The sequence below is a fragment of the Melanerpes formicivorus genome, unplaced genomic scaffold (genome assembly GCF_026170545.1).
Source record: "Melanerpes formicivorus ecotype bairdi unplaced genomic scaffold, bMelFor1.0.p_v2 SCAF_88, whole genome shotgun sequence".
NCBI lineage: Eukaryota > Metazoa > Chordata > Aves > Piciformes > Picidae > Melanerpes > Melanerpes formicivorus.
This window is the reverse complement of record NW_027142440.1, coordinates 1622512-1640914: the sequence shown is the minus strand read 5'-3', so window position 1 is coordinate 1640914 and position 18403 is coordinate 1622512. Positions and strand designations below refer to the sequence as shown.

The 18403-nt window shown below is 55.2% G+C and overlaps 1 protein-coding gene across 8 annotated transcripts in view; it reads right to left on the bottom strand.

Moving 5' to 3' along the window:
• CUX1 (cut like homeobox 1) overlaps nucleotides 1-18403 on the bottom strand; it is a 461619-nt gene that overhangs the window by 283261 nt on the left and 159955 nt on the right. For all 8 annotated transcript variants that reach the window (XM_068165418.1, XM_068165419.1, XM_068165412.1 and 5 more), the window contains exon 3: nucleotides 10575-10622. In XM_068165418.1, the coding sequence (XP_068021519.1) occupies nucleotides 10575-10622 (48 nt within the window). The remainder of the gene's footprint in view (nucleotides 1-10574; nucleotides 10623-18403) is intronic.

Sequence of the window (18403 nt, the reverse complement as noted above, 5' to 3'; positions counted from 1 at the left end):
GTTGGAAGGGACCTCTGGAGATCACCCAGCCCAAGCCCCTGCTCCAGCAGGGCACCCACAGCAGCTTGCCCAGCACCACCACCAGCCTAGGTGTCATTCTGCTTTTCTGGGGGTGGCAATGCTTCAACCTGTGAGGAATCAGCAGCAGGAAGAATTCTCTGTCATTTGACTAAAGATCCTCCCCAGATAGACTCAGCCACTTTACCTACATCAGCAGGGTCACTGGAGTCACACTGTGCAGGATCAGGGCATGCAGCACTTGTTGGGTTGGTTGGCATTCATGTTTTAGGATTACTGCACACAATCCCAGACCCCCAGCATGGAGGGGGTGGAAGGGACCTCTGGAGATCACCCAGGCCAAGCCCTGCTCCAGCAGGGCACCCACAGCACAATGCCCAGGAGCACAATGCCCAGGGGGAGTTGGAAGCTCTCCACACAAGGAGACTCCACAGCCTCTCTGGGCAGCCTGCTCCAGGGCTCAGCAGCCTCACACCAAGGTGGAAGAAGCTCAATTTAGATTAGTAAAGAAATTCTTCCCCATGAGGGTGGTGAGGCACTGGATTGGGTTACCCAGAGAGACTCCAGTCCTGAAAGTGCTCCAGGCCAGGCTGGATGAGGCTTTGAGCAAGCTGTGCTGGTGGGAGGTGTCCCTGCCCATGGCTGGGGGTGTTGGAAAGGGATGATCTTTAAGGTCTCCTCTTCTGTGACCTCTATGAAGAGTGAAAATATTTTTCATCTTGAACTCTTTTTACTTACCTTTGTTTGTTTGTTTGTTTTAATCTTTGCTGCAATTGAGAAGATTTTGGATGGAAAATGGAGCAGCATTATGTCCTGTCCAGGCAGCTGCCTGAAGCACACAGACTGCATCTCAGCTGTGCTGCAAATCCTCTGACAAGAACCAGGACTTCCCAGGGGGATGATCCTGAGCTCTCTGGTGCAGCTGCCTGGGTGCAGGACACAGGGAGGCTACCAGGAGGCATCTCGGGGAGAGCACATCTGCCTCACCACCTCCTGGTTCAACCTCAAGTTACAAACAGAGCTTTCACAAAGACTCAACCCTCAACTCTTCCATTCTGCATCTCTCAGTTTAAGAAAGATGTTGAGATGCTGGAAGGTGTCCAGAGAAGGGCAACAAAGCTGGGGAAGGGTCTGGGGCACAAGGCTGAGGAGGGGTCTGGAGCACAGCCCTGTGAGGAGAGGCTGAGGGAGCTGGGGTTGCTTAGCCTGGAGAAGAGGAGGCTCAAGGAAGACCTCATTGCTCTCTCCAACTGAAGGTAGGTTGGAGTCAGGTGGGGGTTGGTCTCTTCTCCCAGGCAGCCAGCACCAGAACAAGAGGACACAGTCTCAAGCTGTGCCAGGGGAGGTTTGGGATGGATGGTAGGAGGGCATTTTTCAGAGTGATTTGCTCTTGGAATGTGCTGCCCAGGCAGGTGGTGGAGTCAGTGTCCCTGGAAGTGTTTAAGAAGAGACTGGAGGAGGCACTTAGTGCCATGGGATAGTGATCAGATGGTGCTGGGTGAGAGGTTGGACTTGATGATCTCAAAGGTCTTTTCCACCCTGGTTAATTCTGTGACTCTCCCCTGTGAAACAGCTGCAGCCTTGAACCCTTGGAACCTTCTCTTCCTTTCCAGCCCAGAGAAATGCCAAACAATGCTGCCATCCCCTAGGGGAAGCTCAGCTCCCTGCTTCTCACAGGACAGCTTCTGGTTGCTTTCCCAATCTTTGATCCTCCTTCCAGTGGCACAGCCCAGCCCACCATGTGCCTGGAGATGCTGACAGCAGCAGGACAGCTTGCTTTCCCTGCCTGCTGCTGTTTGCCACCCTGCCTTCGGCTCCCTGCCCTGGTGGCTCTGCCCTGGCTGCTGAACCTCTCCCACATGCTCTGATAACCTCTCTGTGTCCCTCCTCACCCCTCCCTGCCTTTCCAAGCTGTTTCTCAGCTCCTGCTCTCACAGCTCCCAATCCATCTATAGGCAGGGACTGAAGAGAGCAGCGCAGCTCCCTGCTGCTGCTTCAGGCCACAGGCTCCTGCTCTCCTCCACCAGGTCTACAGCCCCTGCAGCCTGGCATGGCCCAGCTCAGCCACTCCAAGGCAAATGAAGCAACAGAGGAGAGCAAATTTCTGTTCCCTCCAGCCTGCACACAACTGACTCACCCTGAGTGTTTGCTGGGCTCAGCACAAGGGAGGAGATGAGCACCCAGGGCTGGGGCAAGGGCACTGGCCAGCACCACTCCTGTCCTGGCATGGACTGGGTATGGCACCATGCCAGAGTGACAAGACATGGATGGCAAAAGCAGGGTCAAACTGCCAAATGTCATGAGAGTTACCCTGGTAAAGACCACTTCAGCACCAGGCAGGCCACACCTTGAAAACTGCTTTGGGCTCTCACTCCAAGAAGGACACTGAGGGGCTGGAGCAGGGCCAGAGAAGGGCAGGGAAGCTGGGGAAGGGTCTGGAGAGCAGGGCAGGGGAGGAGCAGTTGAGAGGGCTGAAAAAAAGGAGGCTGAGGGGAGACCTTCTGGCACTCCTGAAAGGAGGCTGGAGCCAGGTGGAGCCCAGCCTCTCCTCCCAGGTAACAGGTGACAGGATGAGAGGAAATGGCCTCAGGTTGCAGCAGGGAAGCCTCAGGTTGGATACTAGGGAAAATTTCTTCAGGCACTGGCCCAGGCTGCCCTGGGAGGTGGTGGAGTCCCCATCCCTGGCAGGGTGTAGAAGACATTTGGATGAAGAGCTCAGGGCCATGCTCTAAGAGTTGTGTGCAGAGATGTTGGGTTATGGTTGGACTCAGGGATCTTGGAATCTTTTCCAAGCAGGCAGTTCTGTGGTGCTGCAATCTCCTTCCCTAACTGCTCCATCAGGGTGGCAGGGCAGTGCTGCCCTTGGTCAGGCTGCCAGGGTTCCACAGCTGCTACAGGCTTTGGTATTGCTCACTAGGAAGTAAAGCAAACTAGATGACAGCTTGCTCCTGGAAAGAAGTTCTCTGCTTCTTGGCAGCTCAGAGCTGTCCATGACACATAAAGGATAGCCCTGGACAACCAAGATAATGCCAGCACCCCTGCCCCCCCTCAGAGATGATTTAAACCCTCCCAGTGTTTTCTAGTGTCACAGATAAGGAACTCCAGCAAGCCTGACCCCAGAGAAGTCTGATCAATAGCAAACAGCAAGGATGCTGCAGAAATGCTGCTGATTGGCAAGGTCTGGCTCAGATCAGCAAGCAGCAGAGTGGCTGTTCCTGATGGGGCCAGGCCCCTCTGGCTGAAGCCTTGAAGGGTGTGAGAGCACTTCTGGGGCTGGATACTGAGCACAGAAATAATGATTTACCCTTCTCAGTCTGCACTTTGCTTCCTGGCCTCTGTCCCTGGCCAGAACTGGTCAGGCAGGACATTTCCTAACTCACAAAGGCGAAACACACTGCAAAAAGGAAGAGGAAGCTGAGCTGCTCCTAGGAGGGGACAGTTTCTTCCCCCCAGAGTGAATGAACATCTCTCTAGAGAGCAGACCAGCAAATTCTGTGCCCTGCCACTAACCAGGAAGATGTCAGAGCTGGCCTCTTGTGAGCCTTGAGGTTCTGCAAGAGCAGAAGGTGGGATGGAGACCATCTCCTGTTGCAGCCAGTCCAGCTGTGCTTGGTGTGGCAGGCAGGGGCAGAGGGACAGAGCAGGGCTCCTGCCGGGGCTGAGCAGCCAGGGGTGTTCCACATCACCTCCAGCTTCCCAGCAGGTGCACAATGAAGTGAGGGGGAGCTCTCACCTGCCCCTCCTCCTGCCTCTGTGACCTAGAACCCACCACTGCTTTTCTCCCTTATGGATGATCCAAACACCTGCTTCTCTATCCCATAGAGTCATGGAATCGTTTTGCTTGGGAGGGACCTCTGAAACCATCAGAGGCCAGTTGTTAACCCAGCACTGCCAGGGCACCACTCAACCATGGCCCTCAGCACCACATCTACACAGCTTTGAAACCCCTCCAGGGATGGGGACTCCACCCCTGCCCTGGGCAGCCTGGGCCAGGCCTGGACAACCCTCAAGGGGAAGAAATTGTTTCTCAAGTCCAAACTAAACCCCGCCTGGTGCAGCTTGAGGACACTTCCTATCCCTTGTTCCATGGGAAAAAGAGACCAAACTCCACCTGGCTCCAGCCTCCTTTCAGCCAGAAGCTCTCCCCTCAGCCTCCTCCAGGCTGAACACCCCTGGATTTTAAAACTAGGGCAGAGGAATCCTTCAAGAACAAGCTCATTAACTGCCTTTGTGCAAACCCCACCTGCACAGCAATACCAAACCCTCACCTTTTGCTAACACTTTATGCTGAGCTCACTCTCTTGCTTCTCTGCTCCAGCAGAACAAGGGCAGGCAGTGGCTTGCACAGAGCCCCACAGTAACTCTGACAGAGAAACGATTCTGGATTTGGAGAAACTGATGACGCTCAGCAGAACTCCATGCCCAGCACAGCCCTCCCATCCCTGCTCCTTCCAGCACACTTCAAGCTCTCTCTTTTCTGAAGAGGCTGAGAAGCTCCTGCTGACACTGTGAACTGGAGCAGAGCTGCCTGTCTCCATCTCACAGAAATCCTTTCCCACCACTGTGAGCGTTTCACCCCAACGCGTGGCAGCGGCACAGAGGCCTTAATATAGCCAAACCCACCAGCTGCCAGCAGGCATCTCACCACTTTGTCACTTACATAAAAGTAAGAGGAGTTGGGCTGATCCCCCCCAGAGTTACCCTAGGAGGAACTGCTGCCTCTGTGCAACTTGCCTGCACACTGCATGGGATGGAGAGCAGCCCTGAGGAGAAGGGCTTGGGGCTGCAAAGCTGGATAGGAGCTGGCACTGAGCACTGCCAGCCCAGCCCCAGCCTGGCCTGGGCTGAGCCCCAGCAGGGTGGGCAGCAGGGGCAGGGAGGGGATTCTGCCCCTCTGCTGTGCTCTGCTGAGACCTCCCTGCAGGGCTGGGGCAGCTCTGGAGCCCTCAGCACAGACAGGGAGCTGGGGGAGCAGGGCCAGAGGAGGCCACAGCAGTGCTGGCAGGGCTGGAAGCCCTCTGCTGGGAGCCAGGCTGAGAGAGCTGGGCTTGGGCAGCCTGGAGAGGAGAAGGCTCCAGGGAGAGCTTCTGGTGGCCTTGCAGTGCCTCAAGGGGAGATCAGAGAGCTGGGGACAAACTTCTGAGCAGGGCCTGTGGTGCCAGGCCAAGGGGGGATGGTTTGAACTGCAAGAGGGAGCTGGAGAGTGGAGAGGAGGAGAAATGTTTGGGCTGAGGGTGGGGAGAGCCTGGCCCAGGCTGCCCAGAGAGCTGCCCCATGGCTGGCAGCAGTGCAGGGCAGGTTGTGTGGGGCTGGGAGCAACCTGCTCTGCTTGCAGCTGTCCCTGCTGGCTGCATGTGGGCTGGACTGGATCACCTTCAAAGGTCCCTTCCCACCAAAACCATTCCATAATCCTGTGAGGTGAACCTGCAAGAGCTTCAGGGAGCTGCACAGGGCCTTGCTTGCTTCTCATGGCCATGTGTCAGGTTTGGGCCCTCGCCTGTTACCCCAACAGCTGAGGTCTGTCCCAGTGGGGAGGGAGAGGTGCATGTGGGAGAGCCTCTGACTGCTTCCCCAGGTCTGTCCCTCAGCCTGGAGCTGTCTCTCCTCTCTCAGGGGTGTTTCCAGTGCTGGCAGCAGACGTGCTGGAGGCTCCCCAGGGAGAGCACATCTGCCTGCGAGATGCTGACGCACAACAGAAGCCCCTTCCTGAGGAAAGATGCTGGTTCAACGGCAATCAAGGCAGCCAGAAATAAATAAATAACCATTACACACTTGTGTCAACAAAGAAGGGAGAGGCCTGCTCAGCCCTGTCACCCCAGCAGCACGTGGAGCACCTCTCCTGTCCCTGCCAGCGTCAGGACATGGAATGGAGAGGCGGCACCAAGCTCCCCCCCATGCTCCTGTCCTAACAAGGAAATTGCCCCAACCCACACCTGTGGAGTGGACACTGAGAGCAAACCAGCACTGCCCAGTGCCAGGAGACTTGGCCTCAAGTTGCATCAAGGGAAGGATGGGGACACAGAAGCCTCTGTTGCCCCCAGCATAAAAGGGACATGGAACTGTTGGAGAGGGTCCAGTGGAAGCCACAGAGATGATCAGAGGCTGGAGAACCTCTGCTATGTGGACAGGCTGAGGGAGCTGGGGGTGTTCAGCCTGGAGAAGAGAAGGCTCCAGGGAGACCTTACAGCAACCTTCCAGTACCTGGAGGCTACAGGAAAGCTAGGAAGGGACTTCTGACAAGGGCTGGGACTACCAGGACAAGAGACAATGGCTTTGAGCTGGGAGAGAGGAGATTGAGACTGCAGATAAGGAAGAGATTCTTGAGAGTGAGGGTTGGAAGACTCTGGCACAGGTTGCCCAGGGAGGCTGTGGCTGCCTCCTGCCTGGAGGTGTTCAAGGCCAGGCTGGATGAGGGCTTGAGCAAGCTGTGCTGGTGGGAGGTGTCCCTGCCCATGGCAGGGGGTTGGAGCTGGCTGAGCTTTAAGCTCCCTTCCAACCCAACCATGCTGTGACACTTCTGTGAATTCCCTGTGCAGACTTTCTCTGACACGCTCCTGCACTTCTCTGTGCCAGCATGAGAAAGGCAGAGTGCTGCTGCTTTACCAGGGCTTTAAGGTCCCTTCCAACCCAAGCCCTCCTTTATTTAGAATAATTAGAATAAAGCAAACCAGGTTGGAAGAGACCTTCAAGATCATTGTGTCCAACCCATCAACCAATCCAACACCACCTAAACAACTAACCCATGGCACCAAGCACCCCAGCAAGTTTCCTCCTGAACACCTCCAGTGATGGTGACTCCACCACCTCCCCAGGCAGCCCATTCCAATGGGCAATCACTCTCTCTGTGTAGAACTTCTTCCTAACATCCAACCTGAACCTCCCCTGGTGCAGCCTGAGACTGTGTCCTCTTGTTTTGGTGCTGGCTGCCTGGGAGAAGAGACCAACCTCTGCCTGTCTACAACCTCCCTTCAGGGAGCTGTAGAGAGTGATAAGGTCACCCCTGAGTCTCCTCTTCTCCAGGCTAAGCAACCCCAGCTCCTTCAGCCTCTCCTCACAGGGCTGTGTTCCAAGCCCCTCACCAACTTTGTTGCCCTTCTCTGGACTTGTTCCAGCAAGTCAACCTCCTTCCTAACCTGAGAGGCCCAGAACTGGACACAGGACTCGAGGTGTGGCCTAACCAGTGCAGTGTACAGGGGCAGGATGAGCTCCCTGCTCCTGCTGGCCACACTCTTCCTGATGCAGGCCAGGATGCCATTGGCCCTCTTGGCTGCCTGGGCACACTGCAGGCTCATGTTCAGCCTGTGACTCTGTGATTCCTCCTGTGGCTCTGTGACTTCCTGGGCCGTGCTGAGCAGCCCTGCAGGGCTGTGTCTGCAGCGGGAGGGCCGGGGGTGTGACGGACGCTGCTGACTTCCCGACAGGCGGCAATTTGTAGCAGCCTCGCCGCGCCGTTGTTCGCAGAGCTCCTGCTACATCACCAGCATTTATTCCTGACCACAAAATTACATTTATTCCAGAGAAAGCAGCCCAGGGTCTTTAAGAGGTTAACTTCTGGAGCGCTTGGCTGCTCTCCAGCCTGCGTCCTACCAGGGGCGCTAACGCCGGCGCGGAGCGGCGCCCGGCTAGCCGTGATTAATAGAGTGCTGAACGCGCCGCTTTCCACAGCCACACACTTCCCATTCCCCTGCTTCCATAGATCATGGACTTATCCTCAAAATATCTGACTGAAATTGAATTTGGCTTCTCCCTCAACCGTTCATTTCCTATGTTATGCAAGGTTATATCCTTTTCTGCATGAGCAGAACCAAACCAGCTGCAAGCTTCGGAGAGGAAAATGTGTTCCCAATTAGGGAGCTGGCCCCGAATGTGGAACCACAGCTCTGCTGCTGCCCTAATTGAGCCATCATGGAGTGAACCTACAGGAAAGAAACTCTATTAATTAGGTTTGTAAACTTAATGTAAGGAAATTAAAGGGGGGGGGGGGGGGGGGGGGAAGGGGGGGTTAAAAGGAAAAAGATCCCAGGAATACTCCTTCCAAAGGCAGAAGGAAAGCAGGTCTGAAGCTGTTGGTAGAGCTCTCCTTCCGAGGCATTGATTAGTTCCAGCACACCAAAACTGATCTCCAGCTCCCGTTGGCTGCCTATGGAAAATCATTGACTGACTCCACTGACCAAATGAACAGTTTAAAGAGCAATTGAGCTAAGTGGGGAGCCAGAGTGGGCTCATCAGAGCAGCTCTGCCTCACCAGCGCTGGCTGCGTGCGGGGGACACGAGGCACGGGGCTCACCCAGACCAAGCCAGCCTGGAGGCTTGCAGGATGAGCCTTCGAGGGTCCTCCAGCTGAGGGATTACTGCATCACTCTTGGACAGTGCTCTCATGCCACATGAAAAGAATGCTAATGGCCTCAGGAAATCCTCTCCCAGCCTTAAAATATCTCTTTCATGACTTCACAAACACGGATTGCACCGTCGGGTTTCCACCCCACAGCTCTGGGTCTGCAAGTTACCATAGGCCACGAAAAGAAAGGGGGGGGCTCGAGTTTTTGCTAAGCTTTCACACACAAAATCCACCCACTGATGTAAGGCACAGTGAGCAGTGAGCAGGGCAGGTTTAGCTTGGACATCAGGAAGAAGTTCTTCACAATGGAAGTGGTGAGCACTGGAACAAGTTGCCCAGGGATGTGGCTGAGGCTCCATTCCTGGGACATTCAAAAGCAGACTCAAGTGTGGCCCTGTGCAGCCTGATCTAGCTGGAGGTGTCCCTGGTGACTGCAGGGTGTTGGACAAGATGACCATTGAGAGACCCTTCCCACCCAATGCAGCCTGTCAATCTGTGGCCTCCTCAGAATGCAGCTCACGGAGATGGCCACGTAGGGGAGGGCCTTGCCAGCTTGCAGATGGTATCTACTCCTGTGAGGATTGAGTGATGAAGCTCTTCAGAGCCCTTTCTGATTCTGTCTTGTATTTAGCTCAGCTCATGGCAAGCAAACCATTGCTAAGTTGCCTCCTCAGGTTGCTCTCCTCAGAAGAGCTTGGAAGGGACTTTTGACAAAGGCATGCAGGGACAGGACAAAGGAAATGGCTTCAGACTGGAAGGAGCTTCATTTAGATGAGACATTAGGAAGAAATTCTTCCCCATGAGGGTGGTGAGGCACTGGATTGGGTAACCCAGAGAAGCTGTGGAGGCTCCACTCCTGGAAATGTTCAAGGCCAGTCTGGATGAGGCCCTGAGCAACCTGTGCTGGTGGGAGGTGTCCCTGCCCATGGCAGGGGATTGGAACTGGCTGAGCTTGAAGGTCCCTTCCAACCCAACCCATTCTGTGAATTCCCTTTGCAGACTTTCTCTGACATGCTCCTGAATTTCTCTGTGCCCTGTGCCAACATGAGAAGGGCAAAGTGCTGCTGCTTTACCACAGCTACCTGCAAGAGCTCAGCTCTACACCCCACACAGCCACTGGGGGCTGTACAAAGAACTCCAATCTGCAAGCCCCACACAAGACATTTTCCTAGAGGGTGCAAATCTGGCCCAAGCTCTCATGAGAGCTGAGTGCCTCCCTGCTGCCCACAGCTGAAGTGGATGGGTCCAGAGAAAGGCCACCAAGACGAGCAGAGGGTTGGAGAACCTCCCCTATGAAGACAGGCTGAGAGAGCTGGGGCTGTTCAGCCTGGAGAAGAGAAGGCTCCAGGGAGACCTCAGAGCAGCCCTCCAGTACCTACAGGAAGGCTGAGGAGGTGCTGTTCATATGGGGCTGTGGTGACAGCACAAGAGGCAATGGTTTGAAGCTGGAGCAGGGGAGATTTAGGTTGGACATCAGGAAGAAGTTCTGCACAGTGAGGGTGGGGAGACACTGGAACAGGTTGCCCAGGGATGTGGTGGGGGCCCCATCTCTAGAGACATTTAAGATCAGACTTAATGTGGCCCCTGAGCAACGTGCTCTAGCTGGAGGTGTCCCTGCTGACTGCAGGGGATGACCTTGGGGGGTCCCTTCCAACCCAATGCAATCTGTGATGCTATTCTGCCACTGCCCCAGCTGCTTTTTCCCCCAGAATCTCTTGCAGATCACAGCAGTTGGCTTTTGAACTTGTGAGGGCTCTCATCCTGAGTCTCTTAGCAGTGCAGTGTGAAGAGCAATCCAAGGAGCAGCCAGCCCCAGAGCTCTCAATGCTCTCTGTGGGCTCCCCAGCAAACACCTGCCTGCTGCAGGTTTTCCACCCAGCCCTCTGGAGCAGGATGTCTGGCAGCTGTGAAGGTAAAGCTGTCAGTGGTATCTCCCTGGTTGTGTATCCATGGATCGCACTGCATTCCTTCAGCCTTCCAGCTGTGCTGTCTCCAAGGCACAGCCCCTTGCCAGGAGTCACTGCCCCGGGAAGCCTCTGCTCCACCACTCCAAATGCAAAACGATTTGAGGCCAGCTGAGCTTGTCCAGCACCACCCCAGCACATCCTGCACACAGCAGAGTGCAGAAGGGCTGAGCCCCCACGCTGCTCCCTGCTCAAGGGCTCTGCAGCCAGCCTGAAACCATCCCAGCAGCACCATGAGAAGTGTAGGCTCTTACCTCTCCCTGGAAGCTCTTCAGTAATGGAGCTACCTGTTTGCGCAGGTCCTGGAAGACAGAAGCAGGAGATGTGATCAGGAGGGGGTGAAAGGAGCAGCCAGTGAGAAGCTTCCTCCAAAGCCACTTTCACTTCTAACCACCACTGGAAATTCTGATGGCCTGTGGGGTGGGTTTTGACTCAAAGCCTGCCCAGGACTCAGCTTGCAGAGCTGCCGGCCTGACACAGAGCTCTGTCTGTTGCACACAGCATTAAGGAGCACCACTGGTGGTGCTGGGTAAGCCCTGAGCACCTCCAATCCCCTCATTCAGCTCAGACACTAATGAGATTAGAATAAATGCCTCTATCTACCTGAGCAGCAGCTACACCTCTGACCCTACACCACAGCGCTGCCCCACGTGGAAGCCAGGCTTGAAGGGAGATCACTTTGGTCCCTCCCTTCACCTGAGAGCTTTGCCATGTTGTAGAAGCTCTCTTGTTACTTTGTCAAGAGAGCTTTGACTTCAGCAGCCAGGGAACTGGAGACAGGCAGGATGCAGCAGCTTTGCTTCTTTCACAGAATGCTGGAAGGGGTCTTTAAAGCTCATCCAGCTCCAACCCCCTGCCACGGGCAGGGACACCTCCCACCAGCCCAGGCTGCTCCTCCTGGCCTCATCCAACCTGGCCTTGAACCCCTCCAGGGAGGGAGCATCCACAGCCTCCCTGGGCAACCTGTGCAGTGTGAGTGCCCTGTCCCTGGAGACATCCAAGGTCAAACTTGATGTGGCCCTGGGCAGCCTGATCCAGTTGGAGCTGTCCCTGCTGACTGCAGGGGAGTTGGACCAGATGACCTTTGAGGGCCACTTCCAACCTGATACAATCTGTGAATCAGTGACATCCTCAGAAATCTGCTTATGAAGCACAGTGCTGGAACACTGCAGAGGACACAGCCAAGAAGCTGGACTCTCAGTCCTGCTGTGGAACTGCAGGGACAGAGCAGAAGCAGAGACTTCATCGTGCAAACAGTGCTAGAAATAAACCTCTGAGAGGTGGAAAGCAGTAAGAGATTGCTGCAGCATGAGGAGGGCAGCACTGATGAAGGCTGCCCAGGAAGAAGGCAGACTTCCCAGCCTTGGAGATTCCCAGGGCACAGCTGAGCAGACCTCAAGACCCATTTTTATGGCCAGGTGAGATCTGGTCAGCTTCTGGAGGTCCTGTGATGCTCTGAGAACACTGCTCACAACTGGCACAGTCATGAACCTCACTGTGAGGGTGCTGGAGCCCTGGAGCAGGCTGCCCAGAGAGGCTGGTGAGTCTCCTTCTCTGGAGAGATTCCAACCCCACCTGGATGTGTTCCTGTGTGAGCTGCCCTGGGTGCCCTGCTCTGGCAGGGGTTGGGCTGGATGATCTCTGGAGGTCCTTCCCAACCCCTACCGTTCTGTGATCCTGTGACTGGCTTGAACCCTACACAGACCACAGTCCCTCAGCTGCCCTGTACCTCATGCAAGAGCTCTTGGAAGTGCTTTCTCCATAAAGAAGGAGTCAGGAAAGCCCTGAGCCCTTCAGAACAGAAGGTGACCTCAGAAGTTGGGAAATTCTCTTTTCCTATGCACTGACTTTTCCATCTTGAGTCATGCAACATATTGGCCATTAAAGCACTCACCAAAACACCCTCAGCCCTGCATTTAATCTGATTTTCCTGAAGGAAAAGGAGGCTTTTGAGACAAGTGAGTTTTGATGGCAAGTCATGCAGAGAGCTGGAGTATCAGGAGCTCTCCCACTCCCTGAGAAATGGCTTAGGGGGGCAAAGGCAAATGAAGCTATCACAGACAAATGGTCAGCCAAGTCCCACTTCTTCACATGGTTTCTGCACCAGCACACAGCTAATCCCTAGCAAGCTCAGGATGATGTTCCAGCTTTACAACCTCCCTCTTCAGCACCAAACCAAAGCATTTCTCCTCTCATACCAAGTCACCTCAATGCTTCCTGCTGGTTCAGGACAGGAAAAGGGTAGATCATAGGATCACAGAATGCTCTGGGTTGGAAGGGACCTCCAAAGCTCATCCAGTCCAACCCCCCTGCACTCAGCAAGGACATCCTCCACTGGATCAGGTTGCCCAGAGCCCTGTCCAGCCTCACCTTGAATATCTCTATGGATGGGGCTTCAGTCACCTCCCTGGGCAACCTGTTGCAGTGTTCCACTGCCCTGATGGTGCAGAACTTGATCCTCACATCCACTCTAAATCTGCTCTTCTCCAGTTTGAAGCCCTTGCCCCTGGTCATATCACTTTGTAAACAGTTTCTCCCCATCCTTCTCATAGTCCCTTCAGGTACTGGAAGGCTGCTCTGAGGCCTCCCCAGAGCCTTCTCTTCTCCAGGCTGAACAATCCCAGCTCCCTCAGCCTGTCTTCGTAGCAGAGGTGCTCCAACCCCTGAGCACAGATCCTGTCCTTGCCTATCACAAACATCTACAGGTGACACCTCTACCAAAGTGCCCTGGCAGGCTGAACAGCTTTTCCCCACTTGCTGACTCCTCCAGGAGACCAGAGGGCTTTGCAGCTTTTCTAGCAGGCTTGCTCTGTAACCTGATGATGAGAGCATTGGAGGAAGTCACAATAACCACCAACAGCACAAAGAATGCCCACAGTGAGGGCCCAGAGCTGCCATGGTGGCTTTAATGCACAGAGAATTGCAAACAGCAACAGCAGGTTTACAGTCAGGAGATTGGCACCCTCAAAATCAGGAATGATACCATCCCAGCAGAGCAACAGCTGCTGCAGGAAAGCCTCAGCTGGCAGGGAATCTTTGGGTTCAAGGCTCCTCTGCCTGGTACTGCCTCTGTATTTACTGACCAGTTGGGCACCAGGCAGCAAACTGAAGGCAGAAATCCAGGAGATGTAATTGCTGCCCAGCCCCAAGCCTCCTGCTCCCATGGCTCTGGAGAGCAGGGCAGCATGCCCAGGGCCCAAGCCCGTGGTGTAAGGCTAAGGCACATCAGCAGGTGACAAAGCACCCCAGTGAAACAAAGCACAGCCAGCTGGGGAGGCCGCAGAGCATCAGCCCTGCTGCTCTGTGTGCATGGGGAGCTGGAGCCCACAGCCTGCTACTGAGCTGCATCACCTCACACCTACCAACCTCTGGCAGACAGGAGCCTCATGATGCAAACTCCATCAGGACTTTGCCTTCACATTCACCTCTTAACAACCAGAGATGATCTTGTTGGTTGTTTGTAGCAGAGAGAGGAGGGAGAGGAGCAGGAGAACGACAGGGAATAAAAGGAACATCCAAGAACAGCCAAGGAAACAGTTGGTCAGGCTGCCAAAAAGGGAGAAAAGCTTTCAAGTACAAACTCTGATTCCCACACATCCTTCACTTAGCAAATTCAGGATGCTAACCACTCATCCCAGCAAGCAAAACGTTACCAAGCAAAATCTGAGCCAGAAAGGGAAGATGTGGTGTGCTCAATGCAGACAACAGCTTCTGGTGTGGGTGAAACAGGGCCTCAAGCAGTGCAGGATGGAGGAGAATGCAGCTCCAAGGGACTGAGTCCCACTGGCACAGGAATCAATCTGGGGCAATCCCAGGACACAGAATCCCAGAATATCCCAGCAGGGAGGGGTTGGAAGGGACCTCTGGAGATCATCCACTCCAACCCTCTGCTCCAGCAGGGCACCCACAGCACAGTGCCCAGCACCACACTGCCCAGGGGGGGTTGGAAGCTCTCCACACAAGGACACTCCCCAACCTCTCTGGGCAGCCTGCTCCAGGCCTCCAGCACCCTCACACCAAACAACTTTCTCCTCCTCTTCACATCCAACCTCCTGGGCTCCACTCTCTGCCCCTTGCTGCCCCTTGTGCTGTCCCTGGGCACCACTCAGCAGAGTCTGGCCCCAGCCTCTTGCCCCCCACAGCTCCTTTAGCTCTTGCTGAGCATTGCTCAGCTGCCCTCTGGGGCTGCTCTTCTGCGGGCTCTCAGCCCCAGGGCTCTCAGCCTTTGCTCCTGCCAGAGCTGCTCCAGGCCCCTCAGCAGCTCTGCAGCCTCCCCTGGACTCTCTCCAGCAGTTCCCTGTCCCTCTTGAACTTGGGAGCCCAGACCTGGACCCAGGATTCCAGGAGAGACCTATTAGAGCATGCAGTTTACCAGGGTTAGGTGCTCTTGACAACTTAAAATCTTAGGTCTGAGATCCTTTGCAGCTGAACAGCAGAGACAGAGCAGCCCTCACCCCCTGCCAGTACCTAATGGAGCAAACAGCCTCAGGAAAGGCACTGCAAGGATTTGCTGCAGTACTTTAAATGCAGCCAAGCATGCCAGGTGGGGAAGCAGATAACTGGCACACAGCATCACAAAACACAAACACCTTCTTCACACCTCATGCTGTTTTCTCCCCTCCCTTCCTCTCCTTCTTGGAAAGAGTTTTTCAGCTGCTTTTGTAATTCCTTCCTTAGCTCCCCAGCAGCAAACCTTCGACAGCTCACAACAGAAGGGATGCAAAAACAACCAGCCAGAAGCCAGGAGCACACAGGCCTGGAGCCCCCAGCTCCAGCCCTGCTGGGGAGATTTATTTGGGGCAGTTTGGAAAAACTCCTCATGAGGCTGGGGCTCAAAATATGACACCAACAGCAAACAGGATCTGGCCTGCTCTGCACCAGGCTGAGCAGCAAGAAGGACGCTGAGTGCAGACCCTGGGCACTCTGTCAGGCTGGTCTGCAAGGACACCCTGTGATTTATGGCCTCTTTAAAGCACAGTGGCCTGGGCTGCCTGGGCTCTGATCACAACAGGAAGAGCATCCCACCCCAGCACTGCCAGCCAGCCTGCACAGCCCTGCCACCAGGCCCAGCAGCTACAACGTGCAGCTGAGCATTCAGCTCCTCCAGTGCTGGGTGCAGCTCTGGGCCTCTCCCTGCAGGAAGGACGTTGAGGGGCTGCAGCCTGTCCAGAGCAGGGCAGTGAGGCTGGAGAAGGGCCTGGAATACCTGGGCTATGAGGAGGGGCTGAGGGAGCTGGGGGTGTTCAGCCTGGAGGAGAGGAGGCTGAGGGAGACCTCACAGCTCTCTACAGCTCCCTGAGGGGAGGCTGGAGGGAGGAGGGGGCAGCCTCTTCTCCCTGGTGGCAAGTGACAGGACCAAAGGAAATAGTTTCAAGCTGTAGCAGGGGAGGGTCAGGCTGGGTGCTAGGAAATATTTCTGCACTGGCAGGGCTCTCAAACATTGGAACAGGCTGCCCAGGGCAGTGCTGCAGTCACCATCCCTGGGGGGGTTCAAGAGGCGTGGAGATGGTGCCTGGGGACATGGGTGGGTGCTGGCCCTGCAGTGCTGGGTCGAGGGCTGGCCTGGGTGAGCTTGGAGGTCTCTTCCAACAGGAGGTTTGCTGTGATTCTGTGATAATTGATCAGGGTCAGTGCAATGTTGGAGCCCTGCCCTCCAGCCTGCTGCTGAGCCTGCTGCTCGGTGCCACCTGAAGGTGTGTGGTGTCTGTCTGTCTGTCTCTCCCTGGCTGACTGCTCAGGGCAGAGCACTTTTCTGAGCAATGCTCCAGCCCAGCTCAGGATGCAAAGTGGAGGTGATGAATTGTGCTGCTCTGTCATTCCCTGGATCAGAGCTGAGGGCTAAGCTGGCATTTTCCCTTCACAAGACTTAAACAACAGCTTTGGGTTTCGACCAAGCAGCCACACAGTGACCTCTCAGTCTCACTCACTCCTAACTCCCTTTCCATTCTCATTAAAAAGAACTCTGTGGAGAAATCAAGGGAGGATAAATCCCTGGGAATATCCTGGGCAACAAATGCATCTTCCTGAGGACTGAGCTCTGCTACCTGTCTTTCACTGCCCTGCTGGGTGGGTGCAGCACAAAGGCCACCTCCATGCTCAGGCTACCAACACTCAGGCTGTGAATTACCTGAGGTCTGAAGCTCCAGCAGCACCTTCTGATCTCCTCACAGACTGCTCCACCTCATTTACCTCCAACATACTTATCTCTAAATGTCACAACAAGAGCCCCATGACCCTGGCTTGATGAAGTGGTGCAGCAAGGCTAAGCCTGACCTCCACACCTTGCTCATCTGCAGCAGCACTGAGCTCCTGGAGACTCCAACACACCACACAGCTGCCCAGATGCTCTCTCCTGTGCCTCCTGTGCCACATTTCCTATGATTTGTGCTGTACAGAGACAGGGACTGGCTGGCCAATGTCACTATGTCTGGCAGGGAAACCATAATGAGAAGCAGCCCACATGTATCAGCCTGGGTGACATCATTAGTTCTGCTGTCACAGCCTGTTTTGGAGCTGCCTTATCACTGCCTCCCTGCCACCTCACCCCTTCTGCACTTCCTTCCTTCTTACCCCTCACATAATGAGGAACTAACAAGTGGCCCTGGCCTCAAAACTGGCCATGCTGAGCCTCCAGATACTTTCTGGGAAGAAGACACCAAAAAAATGAAGAGAAAAAAAAAAGAAAGAGGAAAGTCCAACCCAGAAAACCAACCCCAGGAGATCCTGGGTGCACACAGCAGCACAAGGAAACACTGAGGTCCTGCTGAAGGGGCTGGAGAGCAGGGCTGGGGAGGAGCAGCTGAGGGAGCTGGGGGTGTTCAGCCTGGAGGAAAGGAGGCTGAGGGAGACCTCATTGCTCTCTGCAGCTCCCTGGGAGGAGGCTGGAGCCAGGTGGGGGCTGGGCTCTGCTCCCTACTCCCAAGGGATACAACCAGAGCAAATGGCCTCAAGTTGCCCCAGGAAAGGTTTAGGTTGGACATTAGAAGAAACTTCTTGACTGAAAGGGTTCTCAAACTCTGGGAAGATTCCCCAGGGAGGTGGTGGAATCCCCATCCCAGGAGGTGCTCCAAAGGCACAGAGATGTGTGCTGAGGGCCAAGGTTTGGCACCAGCCTCGGCAGAGCAAGACAGTGGTTGGACTGGACGAGCTTCAAGGGCTTTTCTAACCAAAACAACTCTACAGCTGTGTGATACTGACTGTGTGGAGAGGTATTTGTCACTTCAGCCAACAGCTAAAGAGGAATTAGCCTGGTATGAAGAGGAACTGTGTGTCAAAGCCTGGCAGCCAGGTTTCAGCCTCTCTCCAGAGGCACTGCTGTGGGGGGTGAAGAAGCTGGGATCACTCAGACACTCCCCAGCACACAGACTGTAACCAGGATCCCTCTGCACCCAGAAGGGTTAAAATCCAGAGCAGCCACTACTTAGTCAGGGCTGGGGCCAGTCTTGGTCAACATCATCATCAGTGACCTGGATGAAGGGATGGGGAAGCCCCTCAGGCAGTTAGCTTCTGGCACCAAGCTGGGAGCAGTGGCTGACAGCCCTCAGGCTGTGCTGCCATCCAGCCAGGCCTGGCCAGGCAGCAGGGCTGGGCACAGGGAACCTCATGGAGCTCAGCAAGGGCAAGGGCAGGCTCCTGGCCCTGGGGAGGAACAACCTCCTGCAGCAGCACAGCTGAGGGGGGACCTGCTGGGAAGCAGCTCCAAGGAGAAGGAGCTGGGAGTGCTGGGGGACAACAAGGTCCCCAGGAGGCGGCAATGTGCCCTGGGGGCCAAGAAGGCCAAGGGCATCCTGGCCTGCATCAGGAACAGCGTGGCCAGCAGGAGCAGGGAAGTCCTTGTGCCCCTGTACTCTGCATTGGGTAGGGCACACCTTGAGTCCTGTGTCCAGTTCTGGGCTCCTCAGTTTAGGAAGGACATTGAGAGACTTGAAGGTGTCCAGAGAAGGGCAAGAAAGGTGGGGAGGGGTCTGGAGCACAGCCCTGTGAGGAGAGGCTGAGGGAGCTGGGGTTGCTTAGCCTGGAGAAGAGGAGACTCGGGGGTGACCTTATCACTCTCTACAACTCCCTGAAGGGAGGTTGTAGCCAG